Source organism: Mycteria americana, chromosome 16 (genome assembly GCF_035582795.1).
Source record: "Mycteria americana isolate JAX WOST 10 ecotype Jacksonville Zoo and Gardens chromosome 16, USCA_MyAme_1.0, whole genome shotgun sequence".
NCBI lineage: Eukaryota > Metazoa > Chordata > Aves > Ciconiiformes > Ciconiidae > Mycteria > Mycteria americana.
The window spans coordinates 10889876-10914103 of record NC_134380.1 but is presented as its reverse complement, the minus strand read 5'-3'; the positions used below and the strand labels follow the sequence as shown (position 1 = coordinate 10914103).

At 38.3% G+C, this 24228-nt stretch overlaps 1 protein-coding gene across 4 annotated transcripts in view; it reads left to right on the top strand.

The window, feature by feature from the left end:
• The window catches only part of PRKCA (protein kinase C alpha), a 158546-nt gene that overhangs the window by 86698 nt on the left and 47620 nt on the right, over positions 1-24228 (top strand). For all 4 annotated transcript variants that reach the window (XR_012778098.1, XM_075518592.1, XM_075518590.1 and 1 more), the window contains exons 4-5: positions 15570-15681; positions 16414-16542. Coding sequence is in view for 3 of the 4 variants with exons in the window: in XM_075518592.1 (XP_075374707.1) it covers positions 15570-15681; positions 16414-16542 (241 nt within the window). In the remaining variant the exon portion in view is untranslated. The remainder of the gene's footprint in view (positions 1-15569; positions 15682-16413; positions 16543-24228) is intronic.

The following is a 24228-nucleotide window of genomic DNA, read 5'->3' as shown; positions in this document are numbered from 1 at the left end:
GGTGAATTTGTGACTAAGGGTAACAGTGGTTAATAGAGACACATTTGTTTTAATCACTTTTAAAAATACGTTTACTTTAGGGAAAAATAATATGATTTGGTAAATATTTAACACAATATTATTTCGGGTTTTTATGTTGTAACCATGTGTTATATTTTACTGCAAGTTTAATTTGACTTTTTCTAACTGACATTTGTTATGAAACTATATTTTTGTTCAAACTTGAACGAATGTTATTTCTGGTTTTCAATTCATTTTTTCTTAAATAATGTATTTTTATAGATTTCTGTGCCAGATTCAGTCAGTCATGATCAGCTCTGAGGTCTTTTGTGGTTTGGATTTTTTTCGCCTTGCTCATAGTAACCTAGGGACAGGCTGTTTAATGTTGAGTTGTAGCCTGTTGCAATGCTGCATGTCGACTGGGGAGAGTCTTAAGGCATGGCGATAAAGTAAGTGATATACGTGCAGAAAAAGTCTCCTTAGTTTGGGAAGTGAATTTGGTTTTGCTTTGATTGCATCTCAGAATAAGTCCCCATTAAAGCAGATCGGGCTTTTTGGCCTTGCCCCCATGCACACATAGCAGGTAGAATTGGTGGCTGCTCTCGGTGACACAGAAATGACGAAATACGCAGTAGTGGTTGTTGCTGGTATTTCCAGTATCAGATAAATTAGAAAGAACTTTATCTTTTGTGCACCTCATCTCCTTTGCGACTTGTCTTTCTTATAATTTTCTTGTCATGAAAGGACGTTACAAATTGCCAGATAACTTTTTGAATCAGAAGATCTCCGAAGAGTAGCCTTTCCGTTCTCCCCAACTGATTTGCAGAAAATGGTTAAACCATTCATTCTCAGTAGCTTCAGCACTGCAGCGCAGCTGGACTCGAGTATCGTTCATGGGGCAGAACAGCTGTTTATATAATGTATTGGCTCGTGTCTGACGGCTCAACTGAGGTTTGCCCTAGGTAATATCCCACACAATTTGTTTCTCTGGAATTAATCTGAAGGGTGGGAGATGCAAAGACAGCTACCTGTATTGGCTTGAAAAATACGTCAAATTACAAAAGCACCTGCAAAGGCTGAGTCTGCTCTAGCAAACGAGTCCTTTGTCATTATCCATTGCGGCCAGCTGTTACTAGGCATTATAGCTGGCCATAAATCTCATAAAAGGGCAATGTGAAGTGGTCTAAATAAACTCTAAGTGGAATTAGCATTCAGGCATGATCTTGACTGAACATGAACGTCCAGAATATGGGAAAGAGGTTAAGATGTTGATTATATCTGAGAAAAGACATTTTATTTTTGTACTAGGAATTGTTTTTTATATACACAACTCCTCCGTGAATTTGATGGACATGCTGTAAGTCTGATTAGGATTGTAGCAGCCACGTGAGGCTTAGTCCTGCGTCTTCATACATTCTGTCCCCTCCACGTCATGAAGTTTACAGATCTACTGCCGCCTTCTTTTCTCAAGTGATACTTAACGTTAGTCTTGGATCAGAGGGACTGCAGGACATTTTGCACCATAATTGTGCAATTTTGCACCTGTGCTGTGCAAAACATATAATCCATGTACAGTGCATTGAACAATACACAGAAAAATACTATGTCTGCTTGATGCAGGGCATCTTTATTTTGTTGAACAGATAAAGCATTTAGTTAAATCTGAAATTCATCAATTAATTTCTTTTTGCTCTTCGTTGGGCATTTGACTTTTGGCAATGTATAAGACATATTTTTTTTCCTGAGTATGAAATTCTCAACGTAAACTGTAACAGAAGCATTTATGTTATTATTAAGCAACTTCATGATGATTGCATTATATTGCCATCTAATAACTTAGATGATGCACATTGTAAAAATGTTATCTGAAACCATTTGTTTTCTTTTAAATGTGAAAGTTCATCTAGAGGACTTCTATTGTTGTCTCCTTGGTTTCGTTTCATTTAATGGTGAGGAGAGATTTTCTGTGCTGAAGTGAGGTTTCTTAAGGACTCTTGGAGACATAATGTAATTTCTGGCTGCCAATTTCTAAATATTTGCTTTGTGTTTAAGTTTTTCCATGTTTTGCACTTGGGGTAGTCTATTATGGAAGGATTTTTCTCCCTAGTTTTTATATTTTGTTTTATCTTCAACTAAAAAAAACGCCTTGAATTTCCTCCAGTTTCTTCTTGATAGGCTATGAATGTCTAAATTGTTGCCAAGATGGCCACTGTAGAAGGAAAGATGTGCATCTTGCTGACAACGTTAATTTTCATGTGTTTCTACAGGCCCATCACTTGACCAGTGCTAGCAAAACTGGTTTTCAAAGATTTTTTTTTCCTTTCTTTGCTCCTCATGTCAGTCTTCTACGTTTATCATATCAGATTTTTCTTTCAGCAGGATTAGTATTATACAATTCCATTTGTACCTGGGATTAATTTTAATAATTGTTTTTGATGCAGCCTTACAAAGACTTAGCTAGCAGCGCTAGAAAAAGCCTATGTTAATCTATATACTGGGATTATAGAGGAAAACCAGTTTCTTTTCTTCTTCTTTTTAAACCTTATGTTACTTGCAGATGAGGAAAAATGCACTTATTCTGCTGTCATACATGACAAGCAATTTTCAAGATGCCTGCTTTGTAATCCCTGACTAAACATTGCACTGCAATGCCTTTTATGAATACAACTTAAGATCTTTCCAAATTTTTTATTTCCTCCATAGTCGTATCAGTCTGAAGAGCTCCTAGCTCAAGACCCTATCGAAGTGGTACACGATCCAATGAGCAGACAAGCGTCCAGCCTGACTTGCCTCATGTTGGCAAATTAATTACAGTTGTGATCATTGCAGGGACTCCCAGAACGTATTTTTTGACTGAATTTTGTAAAACCAGGGTAGAACCAAAATGGCACAACTTTTTCTCCATTGTTAAGAGAATGAAAAAAGTTATTTATTTACTTTTCACTCTTCACTTTTCTGTCTGTTGCTCTTGGATATAAATTTTCTGTATAAAATGGAACTACTAGTACTCCAGAGGATGAACTTTGAAAATGATGGATGACATGCACAGCAACATTTAGGACACCATTAATTTGCACTGGCTGGGAGATTTCATGCCAAAGAGAAGGAGGAAAGAGAAACATATGCAGAAGAGTCTTACTTGACCTGTAAGCTCAAGATCTGGTAAAGCTGTGACAATCGGTGTCATAGGCTTGTTCGAAAGTTTGGCCTTGGTTTGTTAGTTTGTGTTGCTAGTTACACGGAGGACATAATATTTATAGAGGTTCACAGTGTCTAGTGTAGGAATATACTGCAATGCTCTCTACAGCTACAAAATCTTCCTAGTCAGAGGCTTCACTAGGGAATGTTCTTACCCACAAGCGATTTCTGAGAAATAAAAAGTAGGAGTCTAAACTCGTCTTCCCTTCGTTGGAAGTACTCTGCCAGCAAAACGCTTCTGTGCAGGCTTTCTTCCAAATGCAAAGCCTTCAGTGTAATCTGGGAAGCTCCTTTGCCATCGACAGCCTTGAGAAAAACACTCTCATTAAAGAAGCAGAAGGAAAAATGCTTATTACCAAAACTTGTGTCCATGGAACGGTCTCAGGATGGGCGTACGCAAAATATCTAGCTAGGAGATGGTGTTGCAATGTTACTAAATTATTTGATGAGGCCTTTCTGGATTTCCTTTTTTTTTTTTTCCTTTTGCTTTGACCAGTGCAGAGTTAATTGCCAGACATTAACTATTTATAGATTATGTTATTATTCATTGCTAAATGCTGTAAGGACTTTTCCTGATGCTGCAAGGCAGTTCAGACTCATTCAGCCGTAGGAGGAAAGTGGAGATGGCAGCCATGAGGAAATCCTTCTTTCAGGGCTTCAAGTGCTGGAGCTCACCCTTCTTCTAACGTGATTACAACAGTCCTTATTGTGTTCAGATTCTTGATTAGCAAACCTCAAAAGGGTCAAATTCTGCCCAAGGGACAGAAGATTTGTGTCGGTTCTTATTTTTAATCTAAGTGTGCTCTCAACTGTGGTCACAATGAAGCACTTTTCTCCCCAAATAGTAGCATCGAGTTTTGGGTTAAATCGCAAATAGCGCTGCCAAATGTCGGAGAATCAAGAGGCTGTGCTAAAAGCCTGTCGTTCTTTCAGGGGTTTATTGTGCGCCGTTAGCTTTTTCTTCAAGTTTCAGTATTGTTTTCTGAATATTTAATCAGCTAATAAATAGCAACTGCTACACTGCTATGGAGAAATGTTACGGATCAGACAGCTTGGCTGTGATCTCTGCCATTGTAAGGTCAGGATTTGAGTACAAAAGCTATTGTCGGAGCTTCTTGCACATTCAGTCTTAGCTGCCTATTTATATTTTTTTTTACTTTACTCAGAGGAGTAGGATTAGTGACACTTTCAAAAGAGAAGATACGGACTTCGATATAGAAAAGATACCAAATGCTCTATAAATACTAACGAGTCTTATGTCTCTATATTCTTGGGTCTGCAAAATTTAATGTGCTTGAATTACTTTTCTGAAGAAGGGTTATTTAGATATATGGAAAAACATCTGTTCAAGGCATAAATAAAGAGTGTTTCAGTGGTTATACAATGTAAAAGACTACGCAAGGACTCTGCCTTAGTATCTACCATGATATGCTTCTGGCTATCGTTTCCTGAAAGCAGAGTTTTTCACATTGAGGTGTAGATTTTGAGATAAACATGTTTGAATCAAACCCTTCAATAGTTAATGGAATTTGTATGTACAATCATTCCGTGGGATTTTTGTCTCTGGAGAACAAAATTCTGCCCGTGTTGTGAAATGTCTGCCTAGTTTATAGATACCAACTTCCATACTTCTGAAAAGACAGAGCTGAGATGAAGAACAAAAATGAGATGGTATGTTTAAATTATGCATATTTTACCCTCCTTCCTGCCTTTTTTTTTTGTGATTAACCAATGTATAAAATATCAGGCAAAAATGCATTATTCAGTGAGTAACTTTGAAGGCAATTTGCTCGGGTGTTTCAAATTTGTGTCTGTCTCTAATAAAATTTGTCAAATGAGGAGCAGTAGGGCACCCCACAAGTTCTTGTACGAGGAAGCTGCTGAGCCATGAAATTCTGACTGATTTTGAACCAAAAACTTCTCAGACGTTTCGAAAATCACTGCTTCTGATTTTGTGCACAATCAGCACAGTTTTGCCATTACACCAAAATAAACAGATGCATAATTTTGTAATGGACAGGAAATTTTAAAAATATATTTATTAGCATGTATGTGATATTTTTTTAAAATGTAGGTTTTAGAAAGAGGAATATAATGTCTTGCCTTACAAATTACAGAAATGCAAGTGTACTGCTGGCCTTGCATTTAAATGAGCTGTTGAGCTGTGACATAAGGAACTGGATAAAGTGATGACAAAGACAAAGTTCTTGCACTGTGGCATTTGTCGTGGCTGCGAGGCTTCTTTGCAACCCTGATTTTACTCCTATGTGTGCCTTTCCACAGCTGTTGAGCTTACATCCTGCCATCTTTTCTGGATTGATATTCCATAGATCAAGTCCTGGATTGCAGTATTTTGTATCTTAAGTGGTTTTGATGTTTGTGATTTCGGGGTCTGTGATGAGAGGGACACGTAGAAGTTAGCATTTAAATTAAATACCTTGTAAACTCAGCAGAGAATACAGAAAGCTCTTCCACAGGACAACTGAGAGCACGAGAGAGGAATCTTTTACTGTAAAGATGCCTGAAGTTAATGGTGCGCATACCCTCCCTCATGATCAAAACAGCCCTCTTAAAACTATTTAGTGTTAAAAGTAAGGACAAAGTATTTAGAGGAGAAACCTTTTAAAATGGTACATGTCTGTCATCTCTAAAAGACCTTTGGTGATTGCTCCCTGTGTAGTCTGATTTTCCTGAACAGTTCTGCTTAGATCCCTTTCTTCAGGAAGACTGAGTCCTCTCTTCGTTCGGGAAGATCAATGTGCAGTTTTAAAAAACCCTGCTGTTGAACCATCAGTGCAAGGTTCTAGTGAAGTTTGTCAAAAAAAAAAAAAAAAAAAAAAAAAAAAAGACGTATGTGTCAGAACTTAACCTGAAGTAAAGGTAAGAGGGAGATGCAGAGCTCTAGGGTGTGTAATACCCTGGGACAGACAAACTTCTCTTTGGCTTTCCTTTTCACTGTTCAGGAAACGCCCTCCTGCAGTACTCAGTTCCCACAAACAAATCTGTACGGACGTTAGTGGGGTTGGCTTTAGATTTTGAACCATATGTTGATGTATATGGATATTACATCTTCCTGTTTGGTAGCAGTACATCCAGACGTATGCATGTCTTGACTTGGAAGTATACTGGAGTGTACAGATGCTGCTGTGGGAGGTGGGAAGGAGGCAAGGTGCTATGTAAATAAGCGGGTAAGGGTTGAGCGAGAACGCGTAAGGTGTGCGTTTATAAATTGGTGGGTTCTTCCGGTAGCATTCACCATTTTAGAGGGGAAAACGGACTTCTGCCATGTGAGGAGGAGTGGGAAATGTAAACCAGTTGTTATTCAGGGCCTTGCAGATTGAAGTAGCTCAGAGGCAAGAACGTTAGCTTACCAAGCTGCATTCGTTACCTAACGTTCATAGCTCCGCTGCTGCTTTCCTCTGAGATTTTTTGGCAAATTGGCTCGTCTTTATGTGCTCAAATCTATCACTTAATAGTTGTAAAGACCTTCGCTCAAACCACATCAGACAGAACTAACTGAGGGCAGGTTTGGCTTTACAAATAAAATCTTGAGTTTGTTTAATTTTTGGTGTTGTCAGCAGTCAAGAAGTTGGGGATCACAAAGACGCTTTCTTAAGACTTAACATGCTAAATATTATCTTGACTTACGTCTGTGATGGCTTCTGAAAGAGTGTTTGGAGTCATTCCCATTTTTGCCTGCCTTGATGCTGATTACTTCTTGGATAAATGTGTATCACTTTCCCGTACAAATAGCGTTCAAGCTACGACAGATGTCAAACTGTTTGACCTGATACCTCTGCACTCAGGGTCACTGCTTTTACAGAGAAACCAGGGCATTTCAGGTGAGGCGTTCTCAGTCTTTATCTCATTTCATCTTCCATTTAACTGAATGAAAGAAGGATAGTATGAGCTGCAGCTGAGGATAATGGGGAAAAAAAAAATTAAGTCGTATCATCCCTAGCATGAGCAAGTTGGCCAATAATGAAATTTTTAAAAACTGATGAGAAGGTACTATACACAAATATATTAATGTAAAAGAATTGTCGTGCACCCTGATGTCGCACAGTGCAGTGACAATGACAGCATTACCTATTGGTGTTAAGTCCTTTATCACGTTAATGATGCACCACACCTAGCCACATTTCAGCTGCATTGGAAAGGATAGAAACTGCATGGTAACTTGTAATATTAAACAATTCAGCACATTGTACCTATCAAGAAGTAGCAATACCCTTTTATACAGTGGGAATTTGTTTAAATTACTTCTTCCATCTGAACAATGTTAAACTATATATTGTAAAATGTATTCAAGGTGTAAAGGATACTCTGTGTTGAAAAGTGTAGATGTTCAACAAATATATTAATAAATTACCAAGTAATAAAACTAATAAATTAGTTTTTTAAGCAAGGCATACACAGCCTCTGTCTTTCTAGTACTCCTTTTGAATCCAGATCCCTGGATTCAATCTTTATTGAAATGATATATACACTGTAACATTATATTGAGTTGTATCTGAAACAAAATCTTGCCCCATTTCTTCCTAGTAATGAATCAGTCTCCGACAGGATCTTTTGTTTATGCACTTTCTGTAATTATACTGCAGTTTCTTAATTAAGAAAGAATGAAGAAAAAATAGCCGGTAGACAGCAAGTGCCTTCCAAATTTAACTGTCTTTACAGTAATTAGGAAATTACAAATCCCTTTGAGTACAGTCATGCAGATCTTCTTTCTCCATTTGCCAACTCAATCAGTACCATTCTATACAAGAAGAACATGAACAAAAGGCAGCAATCAAATTCAGTTGATTCAATGACCACCTGTTTCTTTTCAATAAAAATAATAATTTAGTGTGAATTCCAGGAGGGGACTGAAAAATCTGCCTTTGAATCATTTTTGAACTGTGGTCAAATCGTCTTCTTCCATACAAGTATAGAGAAGGAAATAGTTGATTGATAATTGTCTCTATTAATTAAATACGATTTTTTTCTGTTTGTGTACCTTCTTAACTGTCTTCAGATTAATAAAGAATAGACGTGGTCTTAGTAACAGTGATGGGAATAGATATTTTTGTTGTTATTTTTGGCTGGGGTGTCATTTATTATCACGAAAGACTTTTCTTCTACGGAACTTGAGCATCAGTCTTCACTTCTGAGCGTAATTCCAACCCTTGAACCCACGGATGAATTGGCTGTAGTTTGGACTTGCCGTACTGCAGCTGCTTTCAAATGTGCTTGCGCGGGTCTGCAAGCAGCACAGCAGCGTTTGCACAGCGCTCTGCTGTGTCTGCGCATCAGCTCAGGGCTCTCCTACCTCTGTTATCTCTCAAATCCATCATGAAAAGAGCCTGCCTCTTCTTTTCTCCGTTGCATATTTGTTGTGCAGTCTTAAGGTCTAATTTGCATAGGTTTTATTACCTGCATTTTTGCTTAGTCTTTGTTTTCTTATCCCACCACTACCTTTGTTATTATAGAGTTGAATGCGACTCTGTTTATGCTCTTAACACCTACTAGGATGTTAAGGTGTGCGAGTGGTTTCCCATCCTGCAGATGTCAGTGGAATGAATGCTTTCTCCGAGTTATTCCTTAGAGTCACTCCAAACAGGGAAACACCAAATTCTGCCTGGAGCTAGGATTCCTGGGAAGAGTCAGTGTATAACTCCTTACCAAGTAAGAAGGCACGGTTATGGCATTCCTCTCCTCCATTGCAGGCAGGCGCTCTTAGTAGCTATATGTCAACCTATGGAAGATTTTTTTGGGGCGCTTGGCAGATAGATGTGGAGCTCTACGGAGTCGTGCAGCTGGGGAGGAGTAACCCCATGAACCACTGCAACCCCCCAACTGATCCGTAGTTGGCCCTGCTTTGAGCCAGGGGGTGGGCTTGGTGGGCTCCAGAGGTCCCTGCCAGCCTCAGCCCTTGTGTGATGCCGTGATTTTTTTGACTCTCCAGGCAATAGAAGTCTGATCTTTTACTGTCCTTTCCTGAAAGCAACACAACTTTTCTACGCTGCAGCTCTGAGAGAGGAAATATCAAACAAGCTATAAGCATTTGTACATTTTGTAATAAGAAGTGATCTGATCTTTATATCGCTGACTTCATAACATTACTAAATCATTCCCAAGAGTCTCAAAGTCTCTTTGCTTTCCCTTTCCCATGTACACAGCCTCATTTGGTCAGGAAAGACCAAAGCTGGTGGCCAGTTAAACAATGACTTTTTGCTGTTTCTTGCTTCTGGGCTCTGATCATAGAAGCCATATTTTAAGCCCTGGAAGTTATTTCCAGTAGAAGCATCTGGCTCCTTGGCTCTCGCAGCTCCTCTAGGTTGAAGCTGCTTTCTCAACTTAAGATGCCATGCAAATCACCCAGATTTTTGTTATCTCAATAGGAAAACAGATAGCGAACAGAAGAAAGTCTCTCAAAAAGGCGTGGTATCTGAATGGGGTCTTAGATATTGTAGTCGCTGTTTGGAAGGTGTTTAGAAAAGCTGGAGTCTGAAGACTTTCATAAATGAAACGGAAGTTTGCCTGAGGACAGCGTGGGATGAACGTGGGATTTGGCTCCATACAGAGAAAAACACGCTAGGTTCTTCTTAAATATGTTTTATTAACTCAGTATTCGCTTGGGGAAGTTAAAGCTATTTTAAGTAAAATATATGCGGCACAAATTGCAATGGTTTCATTGATCTGTTAGAGCAGCGTTCCTTATGGTCCATACTTTAAAGACATTTGGAGAGGGACAAAGAAAGATGTAGGATTCGGTGTTTCTATCACAGTAGGAAATGTTTAAAGGTTGTGTATTAATGTGGGGAAAACAGACCTGCCGGTCTTCCAGGGCTTTTCTGTTGGTAAAGAGGAACGGTGATCTCTTATCTCTTACAACGATTTGTATATGTTTTTGCATATATTTAATGTATTGTCTCCCCTTCTGTTTTTAATAAACATTCAAACAGTTAGCACCACAATTTATGCCACCGAGGTTCAGGAATTATTTTTTTCTTTTGTCTAAGTGAAGTAATTTGGGATGTTTTAACCTTACTTTTCCTTTACACCTTTTAAACTAGTAAATAAATATATTTGTAAGTGTTTGGTTAGGGATGAACAATCCTGTGGTTCTGTCATGGAGGTAGGAAATGGAAAACTGGGTACATTTGCATTTATTTACACAAAATTCTTCTTTGTTGTTGTAGGCCCTGATACAACCTTAGGACCTTACGGGTCATCTGCTGCAGAACTGCTTTAAGTTATTTTTGTAATGGAAAATATAATCTTCCGTTTCTTTAATAATCTTTCAATTTTTTACACTTGCATTTTTGCATTTTCTGCTTCTTAGTGATCACAAAAATAGCAGTTCAGATATGGAAAAAAACCTTTCACCAACCATAAGCAGCTTAAAAAAAAAAAATTAATCTTATATCCTGCCTAATGCCTTGTTAATGTATGTGTGTTGGTGTTAATGACTGAAAACGGTCATTTTTCCCCGCACCTCGATCAGTAGTACAGGCTCCGGCACTGACAGATCTGCTTGCAGTGCTCATTTAAATTCCTTCCAGAAATCACACCAGTTCTAGATGTGTCACCTACAAGATGCCGAATTAAAGACGATACGGATGTAGTTTCAGAGGTTTTGTTCTCGGATACATGGTTCTGGTGACACAGTCATTGATACTAGCAAGTCGCGTCCTATGAAAGGACTTCAACGAGTAATGATGTGGTGCTGCTTTGTGTATAAAATCTCCGCTGATGCAACCTCACATGAGGTGGTTTTTGTATATTTTATACTTAAAAGCAAAGCGATGATTTAATGCCTGCAAAATTATAGTCAGTTCAATGTTGCTATCAAGGGGAATAAAATCCTAATCAAAAGGGAGCTTTTAGAAAGAATTCAGAAATATAACGCTCATGAGCTGGTTTGTAATGTGCTAAAGCACAGTTTGACATGTGCTGCTGGTTAACCACGCGCTTTCAATTATTGCACCCCCCCCCGTCTTGGAGCCAGAAGAACGAGGGAACGATTTCTCGCAGGGGGGTGGTTTCCGTTGCTGTTCAATAAAGGCAACGGCTTCATTTGTGCTAACCGGAGAACAAAGGCAGAACGGTGGCAACGCTGCTGCAGGGGGGCAAAATGCGTTCGGTGGCAGCGCGGAGATTGAAGGCCGGGGGGTTTGGTGAGGTGCCTCCGTGTTCTTCTGCTTCCCTCTGCTGGAGCCCGGCCGGGCTTGGGAGCAAATCCCAACCCTTCTGGCAGAGCCAGAGCTGGCTGGCTGTGCAAGTCACTTCTGCAAACTCATTTCTTTATTTTTGAAAGGTTTCTGCTCCGTTTTCGGTTTTCTTTCAAGAGGTCCGCGCAGCGCAAGCCTGTGCGCGACACGGATCTCCTGGTCGGTGCCGTTCTGCGGCTGCCTGTCTCTGCATGAGCAGGTCTCAGCTTTGAGACTGATGAATAATATTTTGATTTTTTCAGAGCTGTATGGGGTGCAGATGCCCCGTTGCTATTCATCTCTAGAGGGATGCTGCACCCGTAGATGTCATTACAGGCTCTGAAAGTCCAGTCTATTGTGCTGCAGTCGAATTGCAGAGCACTGGCTAGATTTCTGCCAGTTTAAAGGGTTTTCAAAGACAAATATTTAAATGTCTGTGATATCGATTGCCCAGAGTTTCCTTTCCTATTTAATTATATTATATTGCATTCAGTTGTACTTATAAAAATGGGGAATCGTCTTAATAATAGCAGAGAATTCACTTTTTAGCATGAAAATAACATGAATTTTAATAGAGCGTATAATTCATCACTGCTTAACAAGTGCTTTCCCATTGCCACTTTCCCCCTTCATAATTTTGATGGATTTTGGAAAGAGAAGTGGGTTTTCCCTTTAGAGTTTCACAATTAATCTATGCCAAGTTTAGTGCAAAGTTCAATTCTCTTGCAAATAGCAGCCATTATTTGGCAGTTCGTCTGTCATATCCTGGCTTGGCTCCCTGTGTTTACTATGAAATATGACTGCCAGCTATGCTTTGGGAGTTATTGAAAGTTTACATTGATTAAAAGGGGATATTTGAAGAAAATTTACAGGAGCTTCCCTCTAACTCAGTAGTTTACCTCTAGCTGAAAAATACCAAAGACGATGCTATTTCCTCAATAATGCATAGAAGTCACTTAATGCATCTTTAACATTGGGGAGTATTAAACTGTAGTAACAACTAATAAGTGTTAGTTGGTGTTAATAATATCAGTGATTAGTACTGGCAATGTGATAATTATTGCTACTTTAGTTACTTACAATTAAAGCGTAAACTGTAGATTCAAGGGTAGTTCCAAGTGCATGAGAAGCCCATGTTAATATAGGGAATAAGACAAAAAGGTTTTATCGTCTATGATGGGTGTATAGAGATCTCTCAGCTTTCTCCGTATGTTCTCAGACTTGCTTTCAAAGTAATGATGTTTTGTAGACTTCAATTTACCAAAAATAAAGAAATGCCGAGGATTGAAACAGAAAAAAGGATTAAATAGTGATGAAGAGTGCACTCTCTTATTTGTTAGCTTTTAAATATTTCTGGAGGTTCTTCTCTTTACTTTTATTAAAGGGATTTTAAAAGAGAGATTTCCTACGTGCAAAGTTGCCATTTCATCAGTAGTTCTGGTACGGTTTTCCTTTGTCCTCTTTTTTTATGCTGTGCCTTGAAGAAGTGACTTTGTGTGTGCTTGTAGAATAATAACTAATAATAGTCAGAACATACTTGCTGCTCTTTAAAAACAATTAATTCCTATCGAATTGTTCATTTTAAACATACAGTAGGCATTTTCACACAAGATAGAAAACTATTATTATAGAAAGCAAATGATGATTCAAATTATATACATTGACTCATGCAGGGCCAACTTCAGAGTGTGATCCAACTTGATTTATTTATTCATGTGATTGGTTTTATTTCGCTGTTTTCTAAGAATGCCTTTGCTGGTATTTTGTAGTTGCATGCAGTTAGGCGCAGGAGTCCGTGAGCCTTTGCTCCTGGAGCGCTGCTTTGTAGCGTGTAGTATAGCTGTCCTTACATGTCACAACAGTTTTAAGCCACACACACCCCCCTGCTTAACTTAATTACCATGTATATTCCATTGATTGGAACGGAATTATTTGGTAGTGATTGTTATATAATTTCAGTATAATATACAGGTTCAATGTATTCAGTAGACTTTCACTATAATAATTTCCCATAGTTCTTTCCCCTCTATATCATTACTTTATACTCATAAATACCACTTATGTCAGATGTTAAACACAACTTTAAAAATCAGTGTCATTCTTAGAAGCTGCGGGTTTTGTCCTTCTCAGCAACAGATGTGCTTACCAAAGTAATGTTTAAGTGTATATATTTATAAGGCAACAAGTCCCCTTATGTCTTCTAAACAAAACAATTTAAGGAAGAATTAGCTTTGAAAATGTGTTTTAAATTGTTTGGAAGGCGTATAGTCAGAGCTGGTCCATCAGAAAACCCTTTAGTAAAGCAATGTTCCCATGACCCCGCACCACAAGACCCATTGGCTATATCTTTAATAAATAACGAAACAGATGTTCTCTGGAGCATTGAATGTCATTCCATTTAGGTTAACTGTGTTTACAAAATAAATATGGTTGTTAGCAGTTTGCATTTCATATCTCGGGCTGTATAACAAGCACAACTATTGCAATAGTCTCGATTTGAATTCTTTAGGTAAAGTCTTTGCTTGTTATCCTGGATACTATATAATTTCTATCTGTGCAGTGAAAAGTACTGGTTATGGATCCATGATAAAACTTAGAATCAGTACAAAAACAAGTTCACGCAAAGAATGCTCACCAAAACAAAAAAAAACTTCACAAAGTGTACTATGGCAAAATGTTACATTTTGAAGGCAAGATTTTGCCTTCTCGTAGTCATATTTTTATGAAAATTACTGTTAGGAGTTCCCAAATTTCTTTAATTTCTTGAGAAAGCACTTATACTAGAGGAATCTTTTATTTTTGAAGAAAGAGTTCGCACATTTTCTGTTTTGTATACTATGCTGTGCTTTGCTTTTGATTTTTTGGAAAGCTTTTATTGGCAGATGCAAGTTGAAAAGTTAGTTTATTTTTTATGAAAATTTAATAATTCTTACATAAATGTATATTAATATGTATATTATGTATAAAATGTAAACAGAAGGAAAACATTTTGAGGTCTCCTTTTGCAGCTGTATTTTTGTTAAGGATGTTTTAATTCATGGAAGACCTGGCATTTCATAATTTCCGTGGTCTGTCATGAAGAATTACTGCTCTTCCCAACTTCTGATCAAGATTGTGCAGTGATAGTTTTGACTAAAATACAGCTGGAGCTGGAAGTGGTCATAAAGGATACCAAAATACAGATGATGTGCACAGACAGTACAGGGCTATCAAGCTGTTTATTTTTGCAATGCACATCTCCAAGTGTTGGGAACAGCCTGCGCCAGTCTGGTGTACGTGAAGTTCTGCGGCGATGTGTACGTGAAGTTCTGCGGCGATGTATACGTGAAATGAGCCTGATGTGGGTGAATGTATTGAAGTTGTGATTTCTAACTTTCATATAAATGTTCTTCAGTTTCTGAAGGGAACCTCTAGCCCTAGAGAAACAGCACATGTATTTGGATGTGTCATACAGTGTTTGGTTTTAAGTGATTTGGGTGTATTCCCTTTCACTGGTCCTAAATTAGAAACCATTTCCAAGCTGCTGGTGGCCTTAAAATGTCCTTACTATAAATTTCTCTGTTGGAAAATCAGATGGGAATAGCAGTCTTGGTAAAATATTTACTACATGCCAAGTTAGAATTTGCTCACTTTCATTTACAATAGTATAGATTATAAGTTTGCAACATTTCAAGGTGATCCCAACTTTAAGATCTGGATTTTACAGTCATATGACTGTATTTCAGATTAGCCCCTTCCCAGTTACCTCCCTCCCTCCTCTCCTGCTATTTTTTTGTGTCATCATTTCAGAATGGTGATGATAACACGCTGTAAACGAGCAGACAGTATATGACACTGTAGCCACAGGCTGAATGCCCTCACTATACTTCATGTATATGTACAGTCAGTAAATGGAAGTTTTAGTGTGGATGAATCACAGGAACAAGCCTGTGTTCTCTGAGCTGACATACTCTTTCTTACAACACCAAAGCAAAGGAAAAACAGGAACCGAGGCCAACGTACCTGCACCAATATAGGTACCGCTATAAGGGTTGTGAGTAAGCTACATGCTGGAATGTATTTTTCTGCAGCATAAGTTGCAGAGCTGGAAAGTTTTTGGTATTTGAAGTAATATATTAAAGGTGTGTCAATCTTATTTTTTATGATTTGAGAATCTCTTTCTGTTTTTTCCTTCAGGATCCCAGAAGCAAGCACAAATTTAAGATCCACACATATGGGAGCCCAACCTTTTGTGACCATTGTGGGTCGCTGCTATATGGGCTTCTGCACCAAGGGATGAAATGTGACAGTAAGTGAAGTTCTTCTATGTTACCAAAAGGGTATTTTAGAAAGTAAGTGGAAACACTGGGTAACAGCTGCTTATTTCTTTTCTGTGGAAAATACCATTTCAAATGTCAGCTATTTATAGTACTGTTATATTCCAAGTGGATATTTCAGTACTATAATAATATACTAATGAAAATCACCTCTGTCGCTGAGAACATGGTGTATTGAGTTTGGTGTGGCTGAAGAGCATTTGCCGTGGCAGTTTTGAGCAAGGCTGGTTTTGGACTGGTCAGGTGAATGCACTGTTGAAAACTGAAATTTCAGTTTGGTTGGTAGCCAAAGTCCAATATTTTCCTTGCATTTCATTTTTCTTGGAATTTTCCTGCTAGAAAATCTCATAATCAATTTAAACCTAACTCCCTTTATTGCTAACGCTGGTGCGAATGCTCTGTTTTCTTAGTCATATTCCCAGCAAGCCTTTATTCCATTGTCACTTTTTTTCCCTCACACTTCATTAATGATATCTTTAGGTTTCTGAAGTAGATTATTTTATTCTCTGTTTCATTCACTGTCTACAAAATGTATTGTAAGATGGAAAGTAGCCGTGTCGTTCAGCTGAAAAACACGCGGCTGTAATCTGAAAGTCTTGCCAACAGTTAAGCATTGTAATCTTAACTTTCGCTTTGCTCGGTGTTTGCAGTGTAATCATATTATTAGCTTCTCATGGTTGTCTGCACCATTTTTACATCCACAGCCTGTGATATGAATGTGCATAAGCAATGCGTAATAAACGTCCCAAGCCTCTGTGGCATGGATCACACAGAGAAAAGAGGAAGGATTTATCTGAAAGCTGAAGTCACTGGTGACAAACTGGAAGTAACAGGTACACAACTCATTTTGGAATTTTGCAGCTTTCATAAATGTATAATACACACTGTGGGTTTATGTACCTTGGCCAAATCTTTGTGTATTAAAGCCAGTGACGGAGTATTCCCCTTCACAAGTGTGAGGATTTCATTGAACATGTCCTTGAATCAAGAAACTCTATGAACTGGTGTTCCTAAAAACAAATAGAAAAATAAAAGCTGTAGTAATAGCTTTAAAATCTCAGAGATATTAATTAGAAAATCACTGTAATGTCCATTTTTCATGTAGGAAGCAGCCCAGTAGGGTAGCTAGCTGTTCAGGAAGTTAGCCATCATCTTAAGAACACAAGAAATACTCTCAGCTTTCATCAGCTGAGGAGTTTTTTCCTACATTTCAGAGTATTTAATAAACAAAGGCAACTTGGATTCAATCCCAAATTTTACTCCCAGTGAGTTATAAAATACAAAAATAATCACATTAAGGTTAATCACATTAATCACGGGTTAAGGTTATCAAGACGGGGAGGAGGGGGAGAGAGGAAAGGGGAGAGGGTGGCCGTTCATTTCCTTGGAAGTGTTTCTCCCAGGATTTGTGAGTAAGCTTTGGTTGTGCACACACACCCACGCACCCCCACCGACCCATTCCAAGTCTGAAGTTGCAGAAAAAATTCTGGAAAATGTATTTTGCAAGTTGAAGGACTGTTTTGTCCCCCTAAATAGACATGTTGTTTAACTCCAACAGAACTTCCTTGTAGTGAGAAGGAAGTGCTGCATGAGAAAGTGGAGTTTATCACTCAGGATCTGCGTAAGAATTTGTATTTACAGCATACGTTATGTTTGTTCTGTACGTGCTTTCTATTTTAGCTGGGGCCAACTGGTATTTAGTGTATCATATCTGAAGTGTAAAGTTGGTAGTGAACTTTGTTGTTGATTTTTCCTTTCTGTTGGACACAAATGTACAAAAATGTTCTTTACCGATCAGATGACTGTGTATTTACTCAAAGGGAGAGCACAGGGCAGGAATTAGGATGGACGGAATTGAAGTAAGGGAAGGAATAACAGAAAATTTTGTTCATGGTTTTTTTTTTATAGGTAGAGGCAAGTCTATAAAACAAATCTAAATTCTAAAAGACAGTCTCAATTTTTTATGGCTCAGAACTTTGAGGAAATTTTAAAAACGTGCTGTAGTAACTAAAACCAAAATAAGTATGAGATAACTTACAAAATGGAGTAGAAGAGAGTCATAAAACACAAGTTATCAAAAGCTTTTACCTCAGGAGAGTGGATGGGTTAGTGTGTCTTCAAGGTGACCAGCACTGCTTCTCCAGTGAAGAAAGCTTACAGGCAACACATCTTAATACATCACTTCAGATGTACACTGATACGTCTTTAAAATTGGTACTGCAAGAAACTGAATTCACAATGTCCCCACAATGAAACAAGAACCGGGTATGATGCTGTCATCGTTGCCTGTTTGGTGTTGCAAAATGGAATCAAATTCGAGGGCAAAGTGACAGCAGGACAAAGGAGGAGGTTTCTTAGACCATCTGAACTTCTTCCTTTCTTGATGTAGTTGTTGGCAACCCGCGGATGTTGAGTGCTGTGTATTGCTTCAGTGTTGCTCAGTTGAAAGGCTAGAGCCTATTATACGCCAAAAGGATGTTCCTTCTACCTCTGCACTTCTTTGGGGAATGAATCTCAATGGAGACCATACCCCTTGTAGTCAACATAAAGGAAATCAGACCATCGCACTGAATTTTCACAGCTTATAGAACCAGCGAACTTCCCTCTAGTCGCTGTATTCATTCACGGCTTTGTTCTCTCTAAATCCGAATACCTCCATATTCTCCTGTCAAACCTTGTAAAATGCTTTGAAAAGGAGAGGTGTGATAAAATTTAGTTAAAAAGGATCAGAACGGATCCCAAGTGATACTTAATTGTAGCTTAACGTTTCAAATAGCTTCCTGCCGACGTAGGAGGGGTAAATTTGTCCAAGGTACTGTCATTAACAGAAAGGTGGTTTCACTAAGTAGTGAGACACTTCAAAGATGGTGATGCAGGTTCTAAAAGTAATTGTACCATGAGAGAAAACTAATTTGAAAATCACCCAAGTGACAAAATTTAATACCTGCATTATTCTAGGCTGCTTTGCAGCAAGGTTCTTAAATGCGGCTTAAACTTTCTGACATAATGCACATAGTTTGACAAATACCATGTACATATTTTCTGATGATTCAGCAGGTTTATAATCCTTTTAGGGACAAAAACGTTTGCCATAAGTCTTTGTGGTACCAAGGCACTATAAAACAATTACACAAATAGGTATTCTTTTAGTTCACGATTTTATTTGAAAAGGTCTTGTCTGAAATACTAATATGGTAAAATTGTTACAGATATTTTGTGGGTTTTCCTCACAGGCTCTTTTTGGTGTGAGTGTACTTGGCAAATGCTGTTACTATTGTGTTTATAAATAAAACATTTCCATCCCACAATTAAGTAGGTTTCTGGACAAGAAAAAAAGTGTTTACTATAACCTTGTTATGTGTATAACGATTATGGTGCTGTTAAGTTGTTTTGGTTGAGGCTTGTCAGCATTTCCAAGCTTTCAGAAAATTTGTGTAAATAAAAATGCCAGTAGCCCTGAAAGTAAACGTCTTTTTTTTTTTAATAAAAAATACTATACAAACTAAGCCCAGATTGGCTGAAGTTTCAGATACCTTTTGTGCACGTTTAACTGAAAAGGAAATTAGCAGTTGTCAGTTAGTTCATGGACATATTGCTACGCAAAGATTTCAAACTCCTTTTCTCCCAGTACGGCATTGCTTCTAAAATATTTATTGACAAAACCTTTGTTAGAATATACAGTTCCCAGAGCTGCCAAGCAGGATACCGCTGCCTTTAGATTCAGGAAAGGAGGTGAATTAAATGTCCAGGAGGTTTAGGAACAGCTGGAAATATAATCAATAATTGGCTGTTTGGTTTGAGCCTTTGCCTGAATCTTTTTCAAAGAAATTACTCTGTAGGTGTTGAACTCCTTCAGCTGAATTCCTTAATATCTCTGCTCTGCATCCGGTTTGGGTTGTTAATTAGCTCCTGCTGATTCTTTCCTAGCCAGCCTTGATTGCATGCAAAACATCTGTGCTGCTAAATGGAGACATGCCACTCCGGTTGGCATCTTGCAAATACCTTCGATGGGCAGCTCAACCATCCCGGGTCCGGCCGGGAAAGCCCATCGAGGATGCAGCACACTTAATGACGACTGGAAGATACGGTCGTGTGGGGGGACGCTGTTGAGTACATTGCAATTTGTCTTTATTTCTGCATAATTGCTTTGAGGGTTTTGTGGTGGCTTTTGTTTCCAAAAAAGGCCACAGTACGTGCTCGCTTACTAAGTGTTTTCCTGATAAAATATTGTAAATAATACTGAGGGGTTTTTCCCAGTGAATACTAGGAAAGAGGCAAGGCAGAGAACTGCCAGATGGAGTTGGGCAGTGGTTCAGTCACATTATCTAAAATATCGAACTACTTTGGCAGGTTTGGAGTTGAACTAATGGTGGGAATGATTCAGTCCTATATGTAAACATGCTTAATTCCGGTTTACTAGGTCAGGTCTTCAATCTGGGTGCTTCAAGTTAGACGTACAGTCTTTTCTGTGTGAATGTTAGAGACTCTGCAACGCTTTTTATACAAATAAGTAGGAATTTTGTATTGGTGTACTTTGCCAAAGCCTTGCCATCTTCCCAGTGCTAGTCAATATGCCACATTCAGTGCTCATTTGTGTTGCAATTCTTAAATGTCAGTGGTTTATTTTATAGCTACTAGCTTGAGAGTTGCATTGCATATTATAAATTTATTGCACTTGCAGTAAATCAGCTTGTTAGTTTTCTTTTTATAGGAACTGTCTTGAACTGCTTGTTTCTGAAATCACTGAACTCATGACCCTTTCATAGGTTGGACTGACTTGAAGATTCTGCTTTTAGGCATAGTAAAGCAGTTTTTGCTATTCTTAATCTATGCTTTTTGCACTGAATTTTCTTCCTCCTGATGTGCGTTAAAAGTTTTGTCACTCTTACATTTACTTGTTGACCCATCTTATAATTTGGGGCTCTTCTGAGTGAGTTTGTAGGTGGTTGTATCACAGTTTTGATTTTTTATTTTTATTTTTGAATTATTTTCCTAGTGAGTAAACAATAACCTTTGTGAGAAAATAAGCCCATCTGGTGCACTGACATATAAAAAGCTGCCACATTATTGGGATCCTAAACTGTGACCTATCAGTTGCTGGGAGTTGGATTTGACAGCGACTGACGATGACGACCTGCCCTCCCAACACAGGCGCCGGTGTAGAGGCAGGGTGTTAGCGACTCGCTGTCACCTAATGCACCCTACTGTTACATAAACGGTATTAAAATATATATATATACACACAGCCCAGAGTTTTCAGGGGGGTTAAATGTATTTTCATTAGCTGAAAGAATACAGAAGATCTGGTTTTATTCTTCAGTGATGCTTCTGTTATTGAAAAGAGGAGGAAACCTGGCAGCCATCTCTGCAGAGGTTGGGAGCACATAACAGGCTCTCCGACAATAATCTCCCTAGGAGTTCTGTACTCCCCACCGTACGTTTTTCAAATTATTTATGAACGTATGAATGCTGAGCCACCCTACGGCACTGCATATTAATGTCTTGTCACACGGCTTGCTGTGGACAGCTGGGTTAAGAGCCTCCGCCCAAACAAGCTTGAGACACAAACTGGAGAATTTTGGCACATCGCTAGGTTCTCGTAAAAAATGTTTCCCTAAAAGACCCCACCGCACACACACTGTAATGATTTTATTTATGATTGTCTAGGTCAGTATTAGCGTCTGTCTTTGTTAGCATTGATTTCATGATATTCTGCACCTCATTTTAAAAGGGAACATATATGAATATTCTGGCTATTTGACCAGCTTTTAGTACCAAGTACCTATAAAGTGATCCCAAATAATTACTTGCACGTGGGAGGCATTTTTAATGTCTCAAAGAATGTGAATCGCATGTTTTATCTCACTAATATTTTCTCTCTTTTCTGGCATTCCCAGAATCTGCAGGGTTGCTGCGTTCTTTACAGAAAGAGCTGTGCCTTTAACAAATGCCAGCCCCGGTGGCAACTGAATGCTCCCCATTTCATTCATTAAATTAACTTTACCATGAAGAAATAGGCAATGCATAGTATTTAAAAGAAACATTAGTTTTTCATAAATGGCCATCTGCGTGCATATAAAAAATTTAACTAAAATGCTATATATTTATGCAAGATAAATAAACAGATAAGAATTAGAAATTTAATAGTCTGAATCCCTTTTCGGATGAGTTGATACATCTTGTGTTAAGACTTATGTTTGATTAAGTAGCTGTCCTACCCAGTAGTGGATATTTTTTATGATGATAATTTTTATAACTGCAGTCTTATTTTAAAAATAAAATACAGTTGCTCCTAGGAGATTTCCAGTTGAAATTTAAACCGGAGAACCTATTGCAAGCACAAGTTCTTATTAAGTAGCATTAGAGATGATGGTATATTTTTTGTTAGTAGGAGAGAATATCTTAATAAATACAGAGGAATAAAGTGTCATGCAGCATCGGTTCCTTTTCCATCTTGTTCTAGGAGGGAAATTAATCACTCCTCTATTTCTTGTGTGTAAATCACCTGTGAAATGCAGGCGTTCCAATAGCCTACATTCGTTATGTTGCCATCTTTCAGGATGCAGGAAATTGGGTGTAACGAGTAGGCACTGGCCTCGGGAGGGATATTAGAAGAAAGTTTAGCTGGGCAGGGGAGTAGTTACGGAACAGAGAAGAGTCTCATATCGAAAAGCCCTTTTAGTGACCAAAAACTGTATAGAAATTGGAAATTGTCTGAAAAGCAGGATTTGTTTTGAAGCCGGTTGTACATGCGAGTCACAACCAGCTCCGGAAAGCAAGCACTCAGTGATAGTTGTAATAAAATCTTATCATAAATCTTTAATGAAAGCTGAGCAGTTTTGGAGGCAGATTTGGATTTTGCATACAGGCACTGCAAGCACACAAGGTGGAAGAAAGACTATTTTCAGTAATAGGTAAATCTTTTAAACTGTGATTAAGGGGAGTGTGGTAAGGTGTTGGGGAAAGGAATACAGGAGCCTCTGTCACTCACCTAAGTCATCTGTCAGCTGGGCAGATCACTGGAATCTGTACCAGAATCTTCTTCAGGAAGCAATGAGAATTATGGAATAATTTACTAATGCTTTATGGTGGAAAGACAGAAACTTTACGATGCACTGGAGCTAACAACGGTCTCCCTTTTCTTTCGTTTTGCTAGATAGCTTGCCAGATGAGACCGTTTGAGACTTGAAGCCTCTTCTAAAAGCAGCTATTTGCATGCAGTTGAGAGATTTCTGCTCATCTAAGTTGCCTGTAGGGAGTAAAAGATTGGCAAGAAATGGTTGCTGTGATTAGTAAACTGTTTTATTATCAACATTTGGGAATTCAGGAAAAAGGTAGCTGTGACTCACTTGAAAAGGAACTGAGTAAACTCATGCTGCTAATAATTCAGCTTTGTTATAGGCACAGAAACATTTATTTACTCAGTCCCAGGACTAAATTTATTTGCTGGTATCACAAGAAGTTATAAATACATAACTGCATATGGCTTGCAACTTTTGCCCTGTACAATCTCATGGAAAAATTTCCGGTTTTCTCATCCGCTCTCTGAAATCCTCAAAATTCTGCCTGAATTTCTTCTCTTTACGTAAAATGTCAGTTGTTCTCTGCCAGCCCACTCTGTCTTCAATATTTATTTGAAGTATGAATACCTGTGAACCAGCTCTGTATTTGCTTATGTCTTTATATTGTTCCTGGAAAAGTGGGCGTCCCAGTTTTAGGCATGGCTTCTGGATGGATACTGCTGGATTCTAAGTAGCACATAATAGAACAGCCATAGGACAGTCATCAAATAGTCCTATATTTTCTGCTGCCTAAATATTTATGATCTCTTCCTCAATAACCATGAGGAGGAAAATGGTATGCTTTTTTCCCTACGGCAAGTTGAGAACTGTTTCTGTTTTTTAGAAGGAAAACCTGGGCAAGGTTGGATTTGTTAGAAACTTTAATATGTACTTCTCTTCGCTCTGTTTTCATCTGTGTGCTTTCTTGGTCCCCATTAAAAGCCTAATCTGGACAAAACGTTAGGAAATTTAACTTGTACCAGTTACTTTGCTCAGTACAGAGGTCATTATCGTGCTTAATAGTTATGACAGAAAACTGGCAAGTAGTATTCTAGGTTTCTGTCCAAGTTGCGCTCCAAGTGATGTTGAACTGTATCTCACTTCAACCATCTATAAATCCAGAGTAACGTCGTTGACCAGAGTAACCGTGTTGAGTTTAATTAACTAATAATTATAAAGCAATATGAGAGTGCTTGCTATCATTACAGCTATAGCAGAATTCAGCCACAGTAAGTTGATTTATTTTCTTGGAGTTATTTTTAATTTATCTTTTTCTGTGTCAACCACACACAAGAGCTAGTGCCTTTGGTGGGGAGGGGAAATCTCTTCTTCCTGTCAGCCCTCTTATAGAAACCTGACCTGTCTCATTAAAAATAGGATGCCCTTAAAGAGATGGACCACTTAGATGATGATAATTCTTTATAAGCACTATTTAGCACAAGTACCATCATGCTGTTT